The following is a 21,509-nucleotide window of genomic DNA, read 5'->3' on the forward strand; positions in this document are numbered from 1 at the left end:
ACAACATGGATGGATCTAGAGAGTATAATGCAAGTGAAATAAGTTAGAGAAAGAAAAATACCATATGATTTCACTCATATGTAGAATTTAAGAAACAAAACAAATGAAGAAAAAATAAAGAGACAAATAAAAAAAAAAAACAGACTCAACTATAGAGAACAAACTGATGGTTACCAGAAGGGAGATGGGTGGAGGGAGGGGGCAGGTGAAACAGGTGAAGGGGAGTAAGAGTATATTTATCATGATGAGTCCTGAGTAATGTCTGTACATTGTTGAATCACCATATTGTACACCTGAAATCAATATAACACTGTATATTAACTATACTGGAATTAAAATAAAAAAAAGTGTGAGTTTAGTCTGTAGACCATATTAAGAAATCTCTAAGACTCCTTAAAGCCTTATTATCAATCTTTGAAATTAAATGTTGTAAATATGGTAACATTTTGTGCAATTATATTTATAATTCATTATTATTTGATACTTGTTGATACTTTTCAATACATATTCTTATTTGTAAACCCTATTAACGTGGACACCAATCTGTCACTCTTTCACAGAAAGTGCTCTATCAGTTTTTCTCTTATTACCACATTAGGATATAATATACATGTAAAATAAATGAGCTTCTTATAAGGAAAAATATTCTTCTCAGTCATTATTCACACATGATTCATCAAATAGAAAGCTCAAAACTTAAGATATATTGTCTGAAGGTAAACTGCTACAGAGAAGTGTATTTATTCTCATATTTTGATTTCACAACTTGGTTTACTTGGCTAGATCATGAAGCTAAGAAAATATCTATCCACATTATAATTCCTTAATGAGTAAGGAAAGCTCTACAATAATACTTCAGAAGGCACTTCTTAAGTTGTCCTATTAATGTTTACCACTGATCATTAGAACATTAAAGAAATTCAGGATATTTCAGTGTACTCACTATTATAGAACACATTCTTAATGTATATGCTTACTAAAGGTTATATTTGTAGTTCAAACATAATCATTTGTGAGACACTTACCTAATGTAAGTAAAAATTTTAGTCTTTCAGAAATATCCAAGCTCTGAAATAATTTTCTTCCCTGAATAAAATGGGAAAAGAAATTCGTGTTAACATTTACATCTTTTTTCAGGGAGGCATTTTTCCCCCCAGAGATGAAAATGATTTTATCAGGTATCTCTTTTTTCCTTCAAAGGTTTTATTTGACTTTTAAAGTTAGCTCCACTAAAGAAAAATTATCAGTTTAAGATTTAAACATTTCATATATTTAAGGATCATTACATTCTAGTTTGTTCTCAAGCATTCTTCACTTTTGAGACCTATATATACCTGGTTGTCTAGAGAGATTCCAGTCTTATTTGATTAAGAGACTAAGATGACCCGTGGAAAGATTCATATTATCTTTACATTTACCCAAGTAATTCTTACTTATATATCATGATCCGGGTAATCTGCTGTCTCCATTAAGAAACATTCAATGACACTCCTTCCTCCTCCCACAATGAATTTGACAACCATCCTTTGCGATCCCATAGCACCTGGTATATTTATGATACATACATTGTATTTTAATTGTTTCCTTATTATTCAGCTTCAGGGGCTGCTTAAAATAGAGTCTGGAATCAGTCATAACTTCAACAATTATGTGTCAAGCAACTATTGTGTGCCAAATTGGACTTTTGACCACATGTTATAAAACTTGGGCAAATACTTAACCACGTTAAGTTTCACTTTTCTCATTTATAAAATTGGAACATTAACTGTACATACCATACAGGTTGCAGTGAGGATTACAGAATGTAAAAAAAGTGCCTCACATTTTTTGAACATAAAAATTCCTTCATAAATGTTGGCTATTATTCTTTTCTTACAAACAAATTAGAACTTACAGGATCCTTTAAGTAGACTTAGAAGGAAAGTCTTAAGAAGATAGCCTGGTCTTTATGTGGAGAAAAAAAGGCTCTGTTCTTTTTTAATAAAGAGAAAGCAAAAAGATTTCTTAAAGATTTATGAAACTAGAACTACAGATGGAGAGATCATTGAAAAAAAAGTTGCCATTCCTCTCAACTTTTTACACTATCTTATTAATCTTTTAGAAATACAGGTTTGATTTTATCAATATCTTGTTTAAAAACTTAAATGGTCCCCCATACCTTATATAACTAAATATAAACTTCTCAGTTTAGCATTCAAAATCTCCTAGGATATGACTCTAAGGTATCTTTTCATTCTAAGTGTTTACTATTTATTTACCTATGATGAACACACACACACACATACACACACACACACAACAGTTCAATTTGATTACTTACAATACGGTGAATATACTGTCTATTCAGGCATACTGATGATATGATATGATTGATGATATCATAAGATCATATGATTTTGACTGATTTCCCTACTAGTAATTTTTTTCTTCATGGCTATCAAAATTTTATATATATCCTTTATTTCATTCCCACTTCTGAATGTTAATTTTGTGAGTTAAAGAATTCAAAATTCAAATTACTTTCTATTAGCACTTTGATGGCATTGTGCTACTGTTTTCTTAAAACCAAGCTAGTAAGAAGTTTAACGCCAATCTCATTCTTGGTAGGTAGTACGTCTTATCTCTCTGACACATTTTAAGATTTTCTCACTAACACTGATAAAGTCATCAGAGCTTAGTAAAGGCAGCTTGGCGTGTTAAGAGTACAGCTTTGGGTATAGTTGATGGGTACAAATCTGCTCAAGTACTTACTATTATGTAACTAGGACAGGTTGCTTAATTTCTTTGTACCTCAATTTCCTGATCTGTAAACTACAGATAACAATTAGATAAATTTTATAAGACTGGTGTGAGTATGGAGTATAATAGAGATTAGCAACGTACCTGACTTTTGAAAAGTTCTTAATAAATGTTACCCATTATTTCATTATTGGTTATCTCCTAAAAGTTTATGATTTCTAGGTATTTGTTGTTGTACGTTGCAATTTCTTTCTTTCTTTTTTTTTTTTTTGCTCTGCAAAGTAATTTGTGGGTTCTTTCAAACCAAGAACTTTACTCTTGGCTTCTGATACTACTATATGACAGATATTAGAACATCTGGATCTATCTTCCCTGTCTTTTAAAATTTCTTTTATATTTTCAATCTCTTTATTTCTTTGTGATCTAATCTGGGAGAATTACTCAGCTTTACCTTCTACCTTCAGTGTGTCTAGTTTCCTCTGCCATCTATTTAGTTCTTTATTTCAAGAGTTACAATTTTTTTCTCTTAAAATTCTTAACTGGTTCTTCTTTTCAGCAAATATTCTTGATTCATAGTTTCTATAATTGTTTCATAAATGGAATTGTTTCCTTTATCTCCTAAAGAACACATACTTTTATTTTAAAGTCCTTTCAATGGTGTAAATTTTTCTATTTGTTGTTTCTTTTTTATTGCAGATATATGTATTTGCAGCATGTATCGTATTGTAGATATATTGCTTTAGGTGTTTGGTATTTCTTAGATATGTACTCACCTGTACATCTTTTGGACTATAGAAACTTCTGGGTGGCAGAGTGGCTGTACAGCCTCTTGGTGACATGGCAAGAATTTCCTAGCAAAACTGTTTTGGTTAGCTTTTCCTCTACTTCCTAGGATTTCTAGCGTACAAAAGTTCCCTTTTTAGTTGTTAGTGTGCTATTAACTTGTATCTTAATATTTTATATCAATTCTAAAGGTTTGATGAGGTAGAGGAAGATTCAAGCTTATGTTCAATATGCCATTCTAAAACTAGACTGTCTAAACTTAAGTATCACTTAAAATGTCATGAATCCCCTATTATGAAATTAATATTTCCTTTCTTGGAATTCATATAGCTCTTCTATGTTTATCTTCAAAGTTTATGGATTTGAATTAAATTATAAGCTCCTTGACAATGTGTCTTAATCACAGTTTACCTCTTGTTGCATTTGTCATGATGCTATACACAGAGTAAATAGTCATCTACATTTGTTGAATTGAATTACTCATAGAAGACATATCCTGATCATTAGTAAAGAGTTTATAGATATACGTGATGTAAAAAAAAGGAAAAGCTGTGTATTTCGCATTTACACTTACTTATACCTCACATTCCAATAAGAGTTTTCTTTTTCTTTTTTTATTTTAATTATTTATTTGAGAGAGAGAGAGTGAGAGCATAAGCAGGGGGCGGGGCAGAGGGAGAAGCAGACTCCCCGCTGAGCAGGGAGCCCAATGAGGGGCTCCATCCCGGAACTCCAGGATCATGACCTGAGTGGAAGGCAGATGCTTAACCGACTGAGCCACCCAGGCATTCCTCCAATAAGAGTTTTCATTTAGGGTATGATTTTAAACAAAAATGAGATTTGCCATCATTTCATATCAATGAAAAGTAAAATGGCATTTTCCCTTAGAAAAAGCAGTGCCAATATGTAAAGCTGCCATGTTATTATGAATATTAAAATATTTTATGATTAAAGTTAAATAATCATAAAATATTTTTAATTTTTAAATAAAAGATATTTTATTATTAATTAATTATTAATTAAAAATTTATTAATTTTTAATAAAAGATAACTGATGGACGATTTGCTATGTAACAGACTATACTAAGTACTTTATATTATTTCATTTAATTTTTCTAACAACTATATAATACAGACAAAAAATTTCTGCTTCTAAAGACCTCAATGTCCAAGTAAAGTACACAAATGTGACACATGCTATAATAGAAGAGGAGAGCAAGGAAGATAAGGACCTAATGCTGGCAGGTATTTGAAAGTAGGGCTGAGAGACTGTTAGTTGTCCCTCCAAATCCATTCTCATCTTCTTTCTCAATATTTATGTGTCCAGCTAAAGACTGTATTTCTTAGTCTCCCTTGTACAGATATGCAATGTAGCCACATGAGTAAACTGTCACCAATGAAAAGTAAAGGGTTGATTTTGCACTTTTAGACCATCTTCTTAAACAGTTACCATGAACTCACTTCTCTCCTTCCCTTATGCCTAAAAGGCGATAAAGAAACAACTTCGGAAACCAGACATTTGAGATTGGTGGAGCCATAGCCTAGGTTTGTGCATGAAGTGGACTGTTAAATCAGGGAGAAAAACATCTATGTTCTTTAAGCTACTACATTTTTAATTTCTTTCTTTTCAATAGCAGCTTAGTCTTTGCCCTAATAAATATAGAGGATGTCTGGGAAGGATCTCATAAAACACAACTCAACTACAAAGTGAGTCTTGTAGAAAACATAAGAAAACAGGAAAGAAGAAGGTATTTAGGGAAAAAAGAATACCACAGAAAGGGAGAGCATGAACATATCAAAGAGTGTAAGCAGCTTTAGTGTAAGCCTTTCTAGAACCGCTTAATTATTTATACGTAGTACAGTGTAAATTCTTTATACTTAGTAAAGTACAAACACTTATAAAGATACCAAAATGATAAGCAAATAAATTGTCAAACAGGATTTTTTAACAAGTCATATTGAGATTTAAGCCTTTTTATTCCTATATCTAGTCAATCCACAAAGCAAAAACATATTACTAAATAGCTTTCTTATCAGAAAAACTTATTCTAATAAGCACACAATTCCTTTTTATTAGTTTAATATTTCCTTATACATACCACACAAAGCTCAAATAAAATGATTCCAAGAGACCACACATCTGATTTGGGGCCAGAAGGCAATGGTTTTTCACTTGGCACATGATCGGTGGTTTTCAAAATTCCTTTTGCAATTACCTCGGGTGCCAAGTATGATGGATACCTACAGTGATATATTAAATAAATGAATAATTACTACAAACTACAAAGGGGGAAAAAGTAGTACTACATTTTTACTATCTGTATGATAAGATCTATGTAAAAGTCCAGTGCAATTAAATTAACAATTTTCGCTAGGAAGAATTCTAAACTAACCATCATAATACAGGTCTTCATGTCCAGAAATCAAGAGAAAAATACATATGCGCCTCAAATAATTTTAAAACTATTGTGTCTCTCTGAAGCATTAATTCCTTTCTTTGCTTTCCTCTCTTTTTAACACATTGCCGTCTTGCAGTATTCTGTTTCGGATGTTTTCCTTTCCTTCTTACTACCTGTTTTCCCCTTACACTTAGCTATTATTTAAAGTGCATTTTTTTTTTCTTGGAAAATAGTACATATTCTTTTGAGTAGTAGGAATGTCAAAATCTTTAAAGATACGTCAACTGAAAACTAAGATTCTCTCCCATTTCTGTACTTCAGGCACCCATACATATTTACAGATATAGATAAACTTGACCATCCATCACCACTGCCCCACAGGGCAGCATACTATACATACTACCCTGCACACATTTGTTTTTTCACTTAAAGTATATTTTAGAGATCATTCTATAAAAATAACTATAGATTGCATATTCTCTTTGAAAACTGTCAATAATTTCATTGTATTAATGCACTTAATTTATTTGACCAAACTCTGAAGAACATTTTGGAAGTGCCATTCCTACATGGATAATCAATTGAACCCTATTCCATTTATTGAAAACTCTATCTCCCCCCCAAAACAAGTCCATAGTACCAGCTTCTACCACAAATAAAATCTCTACCTACATGTTGATTTGCATCTTGGCTCTCTATTTTGTTCCACTAGTAAAATTGTCTGACACTGTACCATTATACTATCTTAAGTCTATAACATTATATAAATAATTGCAAATAATTGCTAAGACAAGTCCTCTCAAAACATACACATCTTTTTCCAACATCTATACAGAACTTCTCAAACTCAACACCCAAAGAACAAATAAATCAGTCAAGAAATAAGCAGAAGACATGAACAGACCTTTCTGCAAAGATGTACAAATGGCCAACAGACACATGAAAAAATGCTCAACATCACTCAGCATCAAGGAAATACAAATCAAGAACAATGAGATACCACCTCACACTAGCCAGAATGGCTAAAATTACCATGTCAGGAAACAACAGATGTTGGCGAGGATGTGGATAAAGGGAAACCCTCTTACACTGTTGGTGGGAATGCAAACTTGTGTAGCCACTCTGGAAAACAGTATGAAGGTAATTCAAAAAGTTGAAAATAGAGCTATCCTACAACCCAGCAATTGCACTACTAGGTATATACCCCAAAGTTACAAATGTAGTGATCCAAAGGGGCACCTGGACCCCAATGTTTATAGCAGCAATGTCCACAATAGCCAAACTATGGAAAGAGCCCAGATGTCCATCAACAGATGAATGGATAAAGAAGATGTGATATGTATAAATACACTGGAATATTACACAGCCATCAAAAAATTGAAATCTTGCCATTTGCAACAACATGGATAGAACTAGAGGGTATTATGCTAAGCGAAATAAGTCAATTAGAGAAAGACAACTGTCATGTGATTTCACTCATATGTGGAATTTAAGAAACAAAACAGAGGAGCAAAGGGGAAGGGAGGGAAAAATAAAATTAGACTAAATCAGAGAGGGGGACAAACCATAAGAGACTCTTAATCATAGAAAATAAACTGAGGGTTGTTGGAGGGGAGTGGTGTGGGGGATGGGGTAACTGGGTGATGGGCATGAAAGAGGGCATGTGATGTAATGAGCACTGGGTGTTATATGCAACTGATGAATCACTGAACTCTACCTCTGAAATTAATAATACATGTTTATTAATTGAATTTAAATAAAAAATTAAAATGTTGACTCCCCCCCACACACACCTTTTAATTTCTCTGCAGGAGTGTCTAGGTACTTTTCAGATGTTTGTCCTATATGTATACATTTAGAACTTTTTTTTTTTTTTACATTTAGAACTATCTTGTCAAGTTGTTTCTCTCTCTTTCTCCCTCCCTTTCTCTCTCTCCCTCTGACACACACAGAGTTGGAATTTTTATTGAAATTAGATCAAATGTAGAACAGGTTGGGGAGAACTGGCATTTTTCCGATACCAAATCTAACAATATATGAGCAGGTATCTATAATTATCTAGGCCTTTCATAATGTCTTTTAAAAATGATTTATATTTCTTTCACAGAGGTGCTTTCAGAGATAAAATACCTGCTTAGATTCTTATTAGGTATTTCATCTTCTTTTGCTAATGTGTAATTTCTTTGTATTAATTTTGAATCTAGCAACTTCATTAAACCCTCAGCATTTATGGGAGAATTCTTTTGAGTAGTCTTTGTCGATAAGCAAATCAGTTATGCTTAACTGATTTGTTTACAGTGACAGTTTTGTTTCCTCCTTTCTGTAATTATAGTTTTGAGTTCTTTTGCTGCCTTATGTGGTAAAACTGCTAATATGAAAATAACTGGTGATAGCTGACATCTTTGTCTTGATCCTCATCTTTTAAAAATACTTTTAACCTTTCACCATTATAGTTTCTTTGCAAAAATTTCTGTGTTAATCATGAATAATTTTGAAAATTTTTGAACATCTCCATATATTACAAAGAGAACATGATTCTTTTCCTTTTATATGCTAATGATTTTAAATAAATCAATTAATTACCTAATGTTTAACCAACCTTGCATTGCTGGAATTTTTGTTTCTAGTAATTTCACTTTTAAAAATGAAAATTTTATCTTCTTTCCACTTGATATATATATTATATATATATCTGATTTCTTTTCCTTGTCTAAGTGCATTCATTAGTAGCAGGTATACACTGGCAAATGATAGTGGTGTTAATAAATATTTTGTTTTAAACCTACTAACTTCTGGGTTGAAATCAATCTATCTACTAACAGGCAGATATAGATAAATGGGTGATTTTCACTACATTAAGGAAATATTCACATAGTCCCTTTTTATTAAGAATTTAATCAAGAATGTTACAATAAATCTATCAAATGTTTTTAAGAAACCACAGAAATGATTACTTGATAATTTACTTCTGATATGTTATCCTATTACATTATATTTATATATTTCCTAAGCCATCTGTATATTGGTAGAATAAACCACACTTGATAGTATCTTCTATATGCTTCTGGTTTTTGTTAACTTTTCTTAGGATTTTTTATACTAATATAACATATTTATACTATATAATAATAGATAATCAAATATGAGTAGGATTTATATTTAAACATTTCATGTGGTAATTATGGGAAGACCAGGATTAATGTTATACTAGCTTATGAAAAAAGATACTGTGGGTGCCTGGGTGGCTCAGTTGGTTAAGCGACTGCCTTTGGCTCAGGTCATGATCCTAGAGTCCCAGGATCGAGTCGCACATCGGGCTCCCTGCTCAGCAGGGAGTCTGCTTCTCCCTCTGAACCTCCCCCCTTCTCATGCTCTCTCTCTGTCTCATTCATTCTCTCTCAATAAATAAATAAATAAATCTCTCAAAAAAATAAAAGATACTGCAAGCTTTTGTTTAAAAATAACCTTGAAATGTATAGTATTATAATTTAAATGGCAACAAATTTAAGCATTCATTACAGGTTTGGTAGAATTTGCCTGTGAGTCTAATCCAGGTATCTCTGTGGGGAGAGGCAACTTCTACATTTCTATAACTGGTGTTTTTAGATTTTAAATTTTTCTTTGGGATTAAGTTTTGGTAATTTGTATTTCCCTTCCTTTTATGCTAATATACAAATTTGCTCAGAACTAAGCAAAAAATAATTTATTGAGTCTTCTAATGTTCTCTACTTCTCTAGTTATTTTTCCATTACCATATCTTATTTTGTGCATTTGAGTTCTCCATCTTTTCCTGATTAGGTAACTAATAACTGTTTTTATTACAGAGGCATTTCTTTTTGTCTCTCAGTACTTTACTATATTCTGGTGATAGATGTTATAGAAACTTGGCATAGGTTAATTTCAGTATACTTCACTGAAAATAAAAATTTCTATTTATAAAGTACATGAAAATTTTTAGCAGGAAATTCAATGGTAAATACAAAGGAATTGGTAAGAAATCATATTATTGTATAAAATATCTTCCTATCAGACTAAAACGCTGTTCATGTCTTCTGTCTTCTAAATTCATAAAGGTAAGCCACTTTATTTAATAAAAAAGACAAAGCCTTTATAAACAGTACATTTTATAAAATGTATCAAACTTCTAACTTTAAATTTCTAATGAATTCATTTTATGAATAATTCCACAAAACCTTAAGGTGATCTGCTGAGATGGAAATTATTTCTCCTCTCAGTGAATCACCATGGTATTTTATCTGTATCTTTCTTATACCTCTCAAATGATTATAAGATACTTATTTTATTCCCCCTAAGGTCAGGAACACGGCAGGGATGTCCACTATCACCACTGCTATTCAACATAGTATTAGAAGTCCTAGCCACAGCAATCAGGCAACAAAAAGAAATAAAAGGCATCCGAATTGCCAAAGAAGAAGTCAAACTGTCACTCTTTGCAGATGATATACTTCATGTGGAAAACCCAAAAGACTCCACTCCAAAACTGCTAGAACTCATACAAGAATTCAGTAAAGTGGCAGGATATAAATCAATGCACAGAAATCAGTGGCATTCCTATACACCAACAACAACACAGAAGAAAGAGAAATTAAGGAGTCAATCCCATTTACAATTGCACCCAAAACCATAAGATACCTAGGCATAAATCTAGCCAAAGAGGCAAAGGATCTGTACTCAGAAAACTAGAATACTCATGAAAGAAATTGAGGAAGACACAAAGAAATGGAAAAACGTTCCATGCTCATGGATTGGAAGAATGAATATTGTGAAGATGTCAATGCTACCGAGAGCAATCTACACATTCAATGCAATCCCCATCAAAATACCATTCACTTTTTTCAAAGAAATGGAACAAATAATCCTAAAATTTGTATGGAACCAGAAAAGACCCCGCATAGCCAGAGGAATGTTGAAAAAGAAAAGCAAAGCTGGCGGCATCACAATTCCGGACTTCCAGCTCTATTACAAAGCTGTCATCATCGAGACAAATGCCTCCCAAATGCCCATCACCCAGCCAGCCCATCCCACCCACCCCCCTCCACTCCAGCAACCCTCAGTTTGTTTCCTGAGATTAAGAGTCTCTTATGGTTTGTCTCCCTCTTCGGTTTCATCTTGTTCCATTTTGCCCTCCCTTCCCCTATGATCTTCTCTTTTGTTTCTCAAATTTCTCAAATCACTAAGATCATATAATACTTGTCTTTCTCTGATTGACTTATTTTGCTTAGCATAATACCCTCTAGTTCCATTCACGTTGTTGCAGATGGCAAGATTTCATTTTTTTTGATGGCTGCATAATCCATTGTATTATATACCACTTCTTCTTTATCCATTCATCTGTTGATGGACATCTTGGCTCTTTCCACAGTTTGGCTATTGTGGACATTGCTGCTATAAACATCGGGGTGAAGGTGCCCCTTCGGATCACTACATTTATATCTTTGGGGTAAATACCCAGTACTGCAATTGCGGGGTTGTAGGGTAGCTCTATTTTCAACTTTTTGAGGAACCTCCATACTGTTTTCCAGAGTGGCTGTACCAGCTTGCATTCCCACCAACAGTGTAGGAGGGTTCCCCTTTCTCTGCATCCTCACCAACATCTGTCATTTCCTGACTTGTTAATTTTAGCCATTCTGACTGGTGTGAGGTGGTATCTCACTGAGGTTTTGATTTGTATTCCCTGATGCCGAGTGATGTTGAGCACTTTTTCATGACTCTGTCGGCCATTTGGATGTCTTCTTTGCAGAAATCTCTGTTCATGATTCTGCCCATTTCTTGACTGGATTATTTGTTCTTTGGGTGTTGAGTTTGATAAGTTCTTTATAGATTTTGGATACTAGCCCTTTATCTGATATGTCATTTGCAAATATCTTCTCCCATTCTGTTGGTTGTCTTTTGGTTTTGTTGAGTGTTTCCTTTGTTGTGCACAAGCTTTTTATCTTGATGAAATCCCAATAGTTCATTTTTGCCTTTGCTTCCCTTGCCTTTGGCAAAGTGTCTAGGAAGAAGTTGCTGCAGCTGAGATTGAAGAGGTTGCTGCCTGTGATCTCCTTTAGGATTTTGATGGATTCCTGTCTCAAATTGAGGTCTTTCATCCATTTGGAGTCCATTTTTGTGTGTGGTGTAAGGAAATGGTCCACTTTCATTCTTCTGCATGTGGCTGTCCAATTTTCCCAACACCATTTGTTGAAGAGACTTTTTTCCATTGGACATTCTTTCCTGCTTTGTCAGAGATTAGTTGACCATAGACTTGAGAGTCCATTTTTGGGCTCTCTATTCTGTTCCGTTGATCGATGTGTTTGTTTTTGTGCCAGTACCATACTGCTTGATGATGACAGCTTTGTAATAGACTGGAAGTCCGGAATTGTGATGCCGCCAGCTTTGCTTTTCTTTTTCAACATTCCTCTGGCTCTGCGGGGTCTTTTCTGATTCCATACAAATTTTAGGATTATTTGTTCCATTGCTTTGAAAAAAGTTGATGGTATATTGATAGGGATTGCATTAAATGTATAGATTGCTCTAGGTGGCATAGACATTTTCACAATATTTATTCTTCCAATCCATGAGCATGAATGTTTTTCCATTTCTTTGTGTCTTCCTCAATTTCTTTCATGAGTATTCTATAGTTTTCTGAATACAGATCCATTGCCTCATTGGTTAGATTTATTCCTAGGTATCTTATGACTTTGGGTGCAATTATAAATGGAATCGACTCCTTAATTTCTTTCTTCTATCTTGTTGTTGGTATATACAAATGCAACTGCTTTCTGGGCATTGATTTATATCCTGCCACTTTACTGAATTCCTGTATGAGTTCTAGCAGTTTTAGGGTGGAGTCTTTTGGGTTTTCCACATAAAGTAACATATCATCCGCAAAAAGTGAGAGTTTCACTTCTTCTTTGGCAATTCGGTTGCCTTTTATTTCTTTTTGTTGTCTGATTGCTGAGGCTAGGACTTCTAGTACTATGTTGAACAGCAGTGGTGATAGTGGTCATCCCTGCCGTGTTCCTGACCTTAGGGGAAAAGCTCTCAGTTTTCCCCATTGAGTATGATATTCACTGTGGGTTTTTCATAGATGGCTTTTATGATATTGAGGTATGTACCCTCTATCCCTATACTCTGAAGAGTTGTAATCAGGAAAGGATGCTGTACCTTGTCAAATGCTTTTTCTGCATCTATTGAGAGGATCATATGGTTCTTGTTCTTTCTTTTATTAATGTAGTGTATCACATTGATTGATTTGCAGATATTGAATCAACCTTGCAGTCCAGGAATAAATCCCACTTGGTCGTGGTGAATAATCCTTTTTATGTACTGTTGGATCTTATTGGCTAGTAGTTTGATGAGAATTTTTGCATGAATGTTCATCAGGGATATTGGTCTGTAGTTCTCCTTTTTGATGGGGTATTTGTCTGGTTTTGGGAACAAGGTAATTTTGGCCTCATAAAATGAGTTTGGAAGTTTTCCTTCCATTTCTATTCTTTGAAACAGCTTCAGAAGAATAGGTATTAATTCTTCTTTAAATGTTTGGTAGAATTCCCCTGGGAAGCCATCTAGCCCTGGGCTCTTGTTTGTTGGGAGATTTTTTATTACTGCTTCAATTTCTTACTGGTTATGGGTCTGTTCAGGTTTTCTATTTCTTCCTGGTTCAGTTTTGGTAGTTGATACATCTCTAGGAATGCATCCATTTCTTCCAGATTTTCTAATTTGCTGGCATAGAGTTGCTCATAATATGTTCTTATATTTGTTTGTATTTCTTTGGTGTTGGCTGTGATCTCTCCTCTTTCATTCATGATTTTATTAATTTGGGTCCTTTCTCTTTTCTTTTTGATAAGTCTGGCCAGGGGTTTATCAATCTTGTTAATTCTTTCAAAGAACCAGCTCCTTGTTTTGTTGATCTGTTCTACTCTCCTTTTGGTTTCTATTTCATTGATTTCTGTTCTGATCTTTATTATTTTTCTTCTACTGCTGGATTTAGGCTTTATTTGCTGTTCTTTCTCCAGCTCCTTTAGGGGTAGGGTTAGGTTATGTATTTGAGAACTTCTTTGTTTCTTGAGAAAGGCTTGTATTGCTATATACCTTCCTCTTAGGACTGTCTTTGCTGCAACCCAAAGATTTTGAACAGTTGTGTTTTCATTTTCATTGGTTTCCATGAATTTTTTAAATTCTTCTTTAATTTCCTGTTTGACCCATTCATTCTTTAGTAGGATGTTTTTTAGCCTCCATGTATTTGAGTTCTTTCCAACTTTCCTCTTGTGATTGAGTTTAGTTTTGAAGCATTGTGGTTTGAAAATATGCAGGGAAAGATCCCAATCTTTTAGTATCGGTTGAGACCTGATTTGTGACCCAGGATGTGATCTATTCTGTGTATTCTGTTGCTTTGGGATGGAATGTTCTGAATATGTCTGTGAAGTCCATTTGTTCCAGTGTGTCATTTAACGTCTTTATTTCCTTGTTGATCTTTTGCTTAGATGATCTGTCCATTTCAGTGAGGGGGGTGTTAAAGTCCCCCACTATTATTGTATTGTTGTCAATGTGTTTCTTTGCTTTTTTATTAATTGCCTTATATAATTGGCTGCTCCCATGTTAGGGGCATAGATATTTACAATTGTTAGATCTTCTTGTTGGATAGACCCTTTAAGTAAGATATAGTGTCCTTCCTCATCTCTTATTATAGTCTTTGGTTTAAAATCTAATTTGTCTGATGTAAGGATTGCCACCCCAGCTTTCTTTTGGTGTCCATTAACATGGTAAATGGTTTTCCACCCCCTCACTTTCACTCTGGAGGTGTCTTTGGGTCTAAAATGAGTCTCTTGCAGACAGCATATCGATGGGTTTTGCTTTTTTATCCAACCTGATACTCTGTGTCTTTTGATTGGGGCATTTAGCCCATTTCCATTCTGGGCAGCTACTGAAAGATGAATTTAGTGCCATGGTATTGCCTCTAAGGTGACTGTTAGTGTATATTGTCTGTGTTCCTTTCTGGTCTATGTTACTTTAGGCTCTCTCTTTGCTTAGAGGACCCCTTTCAATATTTCTTGTAGGGCTGGTTTTCTGTTTGCAAATTCTTTTAGTTTTTGTTTGTCCTGGAACCTTTTTATCTCTCCCTCTATTTTCAGTGACAGCCTAGCTGGATATAGTATTCTTGGCTGCATATTTTTCTCATTTAGTGCTCTGAATATATCCTGCCAGTCCTTTCTGGCCTGCCAGGTCTCTGTGGATTGGTCTGTTGCCAGTCTAATGTTTCTACCATTGTAGGTTACAGACCTCTTGTCCCGAGCTGCCTTCAGGATTTTCTCTTTGTTTCTGAGACTTATAAGTTTTACTATTAGATGGTGGGGTATTGACCTGTTTTTATTGATTTTGAGGGGCAGTTCTCTATGCCTCCTCTGGATTTTGATGCCTGTTTCCTTCCCCAAATTAGGCAAGTTCTCTGCTATAATTTGCTCCAATATACCTGCTGTCCCTCTCTCTCTTTCTTCTTCTTCTGGGATCCCAATTATTCTAATGTTGTTTCGCTTTATGGAATCACTTATCTTTCGAATTCTCCCCTCATGATCTAGTAGTTGTTTATCTCTCTTTTTCTCAGCTTCTTTATTCTCCATCATTGGGTCTTCTATATCACTAATTCCCTCTTCTGCCTCATTTATCCTAGCAGTTAGAGCCTCCATTTTTTATTGCACCTCATTAGTAGCCTTTTTGATTTTGACTTGGTTAGATTTTAGTTCTTTTATTTCTCCAGAAAGGGATTCTCTATTATCTTCTGTGCTTTTTTCAAGCCCAGCTAGTATCTTTATAATCGTCATTCTGAACTCTACTTCTGACATCTTACTAATGTCTGTATTGATTAGGTCCCTGGCAGTCAGTACTGCCTCTTGTTCTTTTTGTTGAGGTGAGTTTTTCCATCTTGTCATTTTGTCCAGAGGAGAATAGATGAATGAGAGAACAAAATGCTAAAAAAATGCTAAAAAGGTAACAACAACCCCAGAAAAATATACACCAAACAAATCAGAAGGGACCCAAAACTGGGGGGAAAAGTAAAGGGGAAAAAGAAAAAAGAATATGATCAGGCTGGTGAAAATAACAGAGCCACATAATAGATTTTTGGTCTTTTTTGGTCTGTTAGAAGAAATTGCCTCCCAAAATTTTAAAGAAAGATAAACGTATATATATACAAAAATAAGGGTAAATATGATGAAGGGATGGAATATGACTGTACAGATGAAAACTAAAAAGGATTTTAAAAAAGGAATTGATTAGAAGTTGGTTTAAAAAAAGAATGAAAAAATATTTTTTAAAAAAAGAGGGAATGTGATCTGGCGGGAGACTAGGAAAACATCATACAACAGATTTAGGGTATATTTTGGTCTGTTAGAAGAAACTGTATCCCAAAATTTTAAAGAAAGAAAAACATATATACACAAAAAGTAAGGTTAAATACAATGAAGGGATAGAGTATGAATGTAAAAATGAAAAATTAAGAAAGATTTTAAAAAAGGAATTGAGAAGATATTGGTTGAAAAAGAAAAGAAGAAAAATTCAACTAATAGAAAAAGAGAAAAATAAACTTTAAAATATTAACGCTGAAAGACTAAAGCATCATGGGAAAAAAGCCATGAATTCTATGTGCTGTATTACCCTAGTGCTGGGTTTTGCTGTTCTCATTGACTGGTAAATTTGGTCTTGGCTGGCTGGGGCGCCTGGGTGGCTCAGTCGTTAAGCGTCTGCCTTCGGCTCAGGTCATGATCCCAGGGTCCTGGGATCGAGCCCCACATCAGGCTTCCTGCTCCGCGGGAAGCCTGCTTCTCCCTCTCCCACTCCCCCTGCTTGTGTTCTCTCTCTCGCTGTCTCTCTCTGTCAAAATAAATAAATCTTAAAAAAAAAAAAAAAAAAAAATTTGGTCTTGGCTGCCTGTTCTTGCTGATCTTCTGGGGGAAGGGCCTATTGCAGTGATTCAAAAATGTCTTTGCCGGAGGCGGAATTGCCCCGCCCTTGCCGGGGGCCAGGCTAAATAATCTGCTCAGGTTTGCTCTGGGTAGCTTTTTTCCCTGAAAGCTTTCCAATCAGCTTTGGAGGATGAGAATGAAAATGACGGCCTCCCAATCTCTGGTCCCGGAGATGCTGAGAACTCGGGGCCCCCACTCCTCAGTGCGCCGAGAGAAAAGCAATCACTCCCGTCTCTCTGGTCTCCAGCCACACTCTGTGTTCACCTGGCCTGTGACCGAGCAAGTAAACTCTGGCACACGACCCCATTTGGAGTCTCCAAACCCAGGAGATCCCTGTGGTGCACTCCCGCGCCGCTCCTCCCTGGGGGGTAAGGGGAGTCTCCCCAGATCTGCCACTTATTGGGTCCCTGCTGGAAGAGCAGTGGCCCAACTGTGCCACGGATCATGGTTTATGGCAACCCCGAGCTGAGAGCCCACTCCTCAGCTCCGTCTTTGCAGCCGGCTTTCCCGCTCTGATACCTGGAAGCTCTACCACACTCTGGCAACCCTGGTCTTTCTGTGACCCCAAGGGTCCTGAGACCACACTGTCCCAGCGAGGGTTCCACCCCCCGCTTAGCCACTGGAGCGGCATCCCTCAGTGGAGCAGACTTGTAAAAGTTCCAATTTTGTGCTCTGCTGCTCTATCACTTGCTTGTAGCGGCTGACGGAGGCTCTCTCCCCCTGTGGTCTATTTTCCTGAACATCGCACCAGATTCACTTCTCCACACGTCCTACCTTCCAGAAATTGGTCACTTTTCTGTTCACAGAGTTGCTGTTATTGTTTTCTTCCATATCCTGTTGAGTTTGTAGGTGTTCAGAATGGTTTGATAACTATCTAGCTGAATTGCTGGGACCAGACTAAATTTAGGTCTCCTACTCTTCTGCCATCTGGCTCCTCCTCCACTAATATCTACTTTTAATTCGCTCATATATGTCTCTCATATACAAATTTGTATTATGTCATTTTACCCTAAAGGGATCACATTGCTCTTCTAAATGACATCTCTGGATACAACTGAAGCCTAGTGGAAAAAGGATGGACTGGATATTATAATACCTGTATTCTAGTTTCAATCTAGCACAACATATTCCATATGTGATCAGGGTTTCTTAATCTGAAAATAGGAATAATGTTTACCTCACAAACTGTTATAAATATTGGTAAGTACTGTTTTTATAAAAATGGAAAAATACGACATAAATGCAATGTTGTATTTTTATTCATCATCACCATGATACATCTAAAAGGCAAATTGTTTATTTTTAATCCTGATTTCCAGCACATCTTATCCAAAAATAATGGTGTGGGTAGTGAAAGGCCAAGCTATACTACAGGTAAATCATTATATCTAAGATTTCTGACTGGTGATCTCTAGAAGCATAGAGGTGACCCTTGCTCCAAAAATTCTAATTTCCCTTCTAATCAAGAATTGATTAAACTAATAAATAAAAATAATAAATGCAAGGATTGTTTTTAAATGTAGATTATCTCTTTTCAACAAGTGTCTCTTCTTTAGCATGGCATTTTATCACTCAAAGAAAATTACCAGAACTTTGCTGTATGACTGGTGAGGCTTTCATCATCTGTTTGATCTTTTAACAAGGTACTAAGCTACTGGCCAACTGAAATGAATGTCCAATTTCTAACTCTTTACAATATTTTGAAACAGATGTTAACATTTTACTTTGTTTTTCCTTAATATTTGTCTTTTGAATCAACTGCAAGCTTCTTCTGGTGTAAATATTTTCTTTCATGCCTTAGCTGTTTGATCACTTTATTTTTCCTGACTAATGTTTCACATTTTGCTCTTTGATACTCCCTGGTCAGACCCTTTGGGTCCAAGACTTCAAAGTAAACCAGACCAAATGGCACACAAGACCAATTCTATCCAAGCATTTTAAATTCAAATGTAGTTCTTCAAAATACTTGATGTGCTTTATGAAAAATCACTTCCTTTCTTCTACTCATCACTAGTAAATCTAAAGCATCTTTAAGTAAAAGGCAAAAAAATTAATGTGATTTTTGTCTGCATTATGTTTTTGGAGTTCTTTCTCATACAGCTTGATTTAGACAACATGAAGAAGAATTAGCAATCACATTTACTTCCTGTCAGACCACTGCTCCCTAAAAGTTACTTCAAAAGGCAATTATCACATATGAAAGAAGACACTAGAGCTTTACTGTGAACTTATTTTTATTATACTCAAAAGGGTTTATTTTTTATTTTTTAACAAATAAAATGTAGGCTATTTTTACAAAATATTGTTTTCATGCTTGGAAAACAACTGTTTGTTTCCTATGACCACAAGTTTTGGTATGTGAAACTAAAATTATTAATTTATGTACTTTAATAAGTAGGCCATCAAAAGAGAAAATTTTCCCATTAAGCAAGGAGCTTCTTGAGGACAGGAATCTATCTTACCCATTTTTGCACATCCAGCAGCCAGAAGAGAAGGTGCTCAATAAATATTGTCTTAATAATTAAAGGAAGGAATGACTAAGCAATTTATTTTAAGATTATTAGCGATGGCCTAATAAAAATTTAAGTAAGAAACCTATAATCTATCTTATAAAGATAAAAGGGTAATTTATAAATGAGTCCCTTTTAAAACACATTCCATGACTTCAAACCACAATTCTTGGTAATGGAGTGACAGAACTGATTTCAGAGAACCCAAAGAGCAAGATACAAATGGATACTATTAAATAAAATCACAAAGCAATTGAACAATACGATTAAGGTCTCTAGATTAGATAACAGTATTACATTAATTTTAATTTCCTTGTTTTGATATTTGTTTTGTGGTTATGTAAGAAAATTCCTTACTTTAGGAAATACAAACAAATATTTAGGGGTAAAAGGGCATCATATGCATTAATTACTCTTAAATGACTAAAAAAATATTAATATACACATACACCTATATGTGTAAGAAAAAAGAAATAAAGCAAATGTAGTGAAATGTTGACATTTGGGGAATCGAGTGAAGGCTATACAGGGATTCTTGTACTAGTTTGAAACTTCTATGTAATGAAAATAATGCCAAAATTAAACACTCAAAAAATAAAAGAATTATATTGTTAAAATGTCTAAATAAACAAATAAGACAAAAATCTGTATCAAAAGCATCTGGCTAAGAACAGAATAAAATAAACTTTCCTGTCTTGGAGGCCAACATAAACTGAATTCCATAGCAGAAGTGATCAAATAAATGTCTCCAAACTTAAACATAGACTTTCAAGTGTAGACTCTACCCCATTACCTCTGATACTTCCAACGACTTAACTTGGGTCTTAATATACAACTATATCTTATGGAACAAGGAATTTAATTTAGAAAGAGTAGAAAATACTATGAGAATGCTTTTCCTCAGTCTTTTAAGGAACACACATTATCACTGGAAGAATCTGGCCAGGCTTCTTGCCTAAAATTTACCTAATACAGGATGAAATGAAATTAATTAGTAAGCATTATAAGGTGAAGAAGGTCAATAATCTGTTAACCTCTCTGCCAATTCAATGAAATATCAATATTAGATATCTTTTGGACATTGGGAAAAACTGTCTACTCTTTTAAAAGTATATGGAAAATTAAAATATGTTAATAAAGCTAGTTTTGTGTCAGAAAGTAATATCACTAATAATTAATGAAATATACATTTTATCAAATATTACAAAGTTTAAGACACAACTCAGAAAAAAAGAAAACATATTCTTACCCAATTGGGAAATCAACATCATCACCATGAGCTGTCATGTGATAAAGTCCAAATTTAGCCAATTTAACATGTCCCTACAATAATAATAATAAAAATCACTATTAAATGTTTTAATATTGGTAGCAGGAAAAAGTATCATTATATATTTCATAAGTAAGGAAATCATCAGTCAGATACATTAAGAAAAAAAATTAATTTACCATAATTTTAGTTTACCATAATTTTATTAAAAACTATTTGCCAATGTTTGAAACCTGCTTTATACTCATTACAAATATATGTATATGTATACATGTATGTATGTATATACACACACATATATATATTACTTACATATAGATCTCAAAACAACAAATAACACTTAAAAATTTTTGTTTATATTTTCCAGGTATTTTGACAAAACAAAAACAGCTGAAATGTTCTCGTTTGTCTTTAATCCCTACTTAGGGGGCGCCTGAGTGGCTCAGTCGTTAAGTGTCTGCCTTCGGCTCAGGTCATGATCCCAGGGTCCCTAGGGTCCTGGGATCAAACCCTGCATGGGGCTCCCTGCTCGGCAGGAAGCCTGCTTCTCCCTCTCCCACTCCCCCTACGTGTGTTCCCTCTCTTTCTGTCTCTCTCTGTCAAATAGATAAAGTCTAAAAAAAAAAAAAAAAAAATCCCTGCTTAGAACATTTTTTGGTAATTTTAATAAAAGAATTTTTTTTTAAGGACTTGTAAGTCCATTCATAATGTTATAATTTAACCCTGACACGGGAGTTCTTAACTTGAAAAGATCAGGTCACAAATCAAGATATAAGTGAATCTACTAGGTTTCTAACAATTTTTATATTGTTTGAGAAAGCCATTATTATCACAAAAGTGAGGTTCT

The 21,509-nt window shown here is 34.5% G+C and overlaps 1 protein-coding gene across 4 annotated transcripts in view; it reads right to left on the reverse strand.

Annotated features, from left to right (window-relative positions):
• TBCK (TBC1 domain containing kinase) overlaps positions 1–21,509 on the reverse strand; it is a 227,915-nt gene that overhangs the window by 153,973 nt on the left and 52,433 nt on the right. For 3 of the 4 annotated variants that reach the window (XM_064584933.1, XM_064584934.1, XM_064584935.1), the window contains 3 exons: positions 20,642–20,715; positions 5,622–5,763; positions 1,026–1,086 (listed from right to left, as the gene is read on the reverse strand). In XM_064584933.1, the coding sequence (XP_064441003.1) occupies positions 1,026–1,086; positions 5,622–5,763; positions 20,642–20,715 (277 nt within the window). The remainder of the gene's footprint in view (positions 1–1,025; positions 1,087–5,621; positions 5,764–20,641; positions 20,716–21,509) is intronic. The other variant, XM_064584936.1, reaches the window with a different exon arrangement.

This window comes from Mirounga angustirostris, unplaced genomic scaffold (genome assembly GCF_029215605.1).
Source record: "Mirounga angustirostris isolate CCGP_5_RB_7025 unplaced genomic scaffold, mMirAng1.0.hap1 SCAF_2, whole genome shotgun sequence".
In the NCBI taxonomy this organism is placed as follows: Eukaryota; Metazoa; Chordata; class Mammalia; order Carnivora; family Phocidae; genus Mirounga; species Mirounga angustirostris.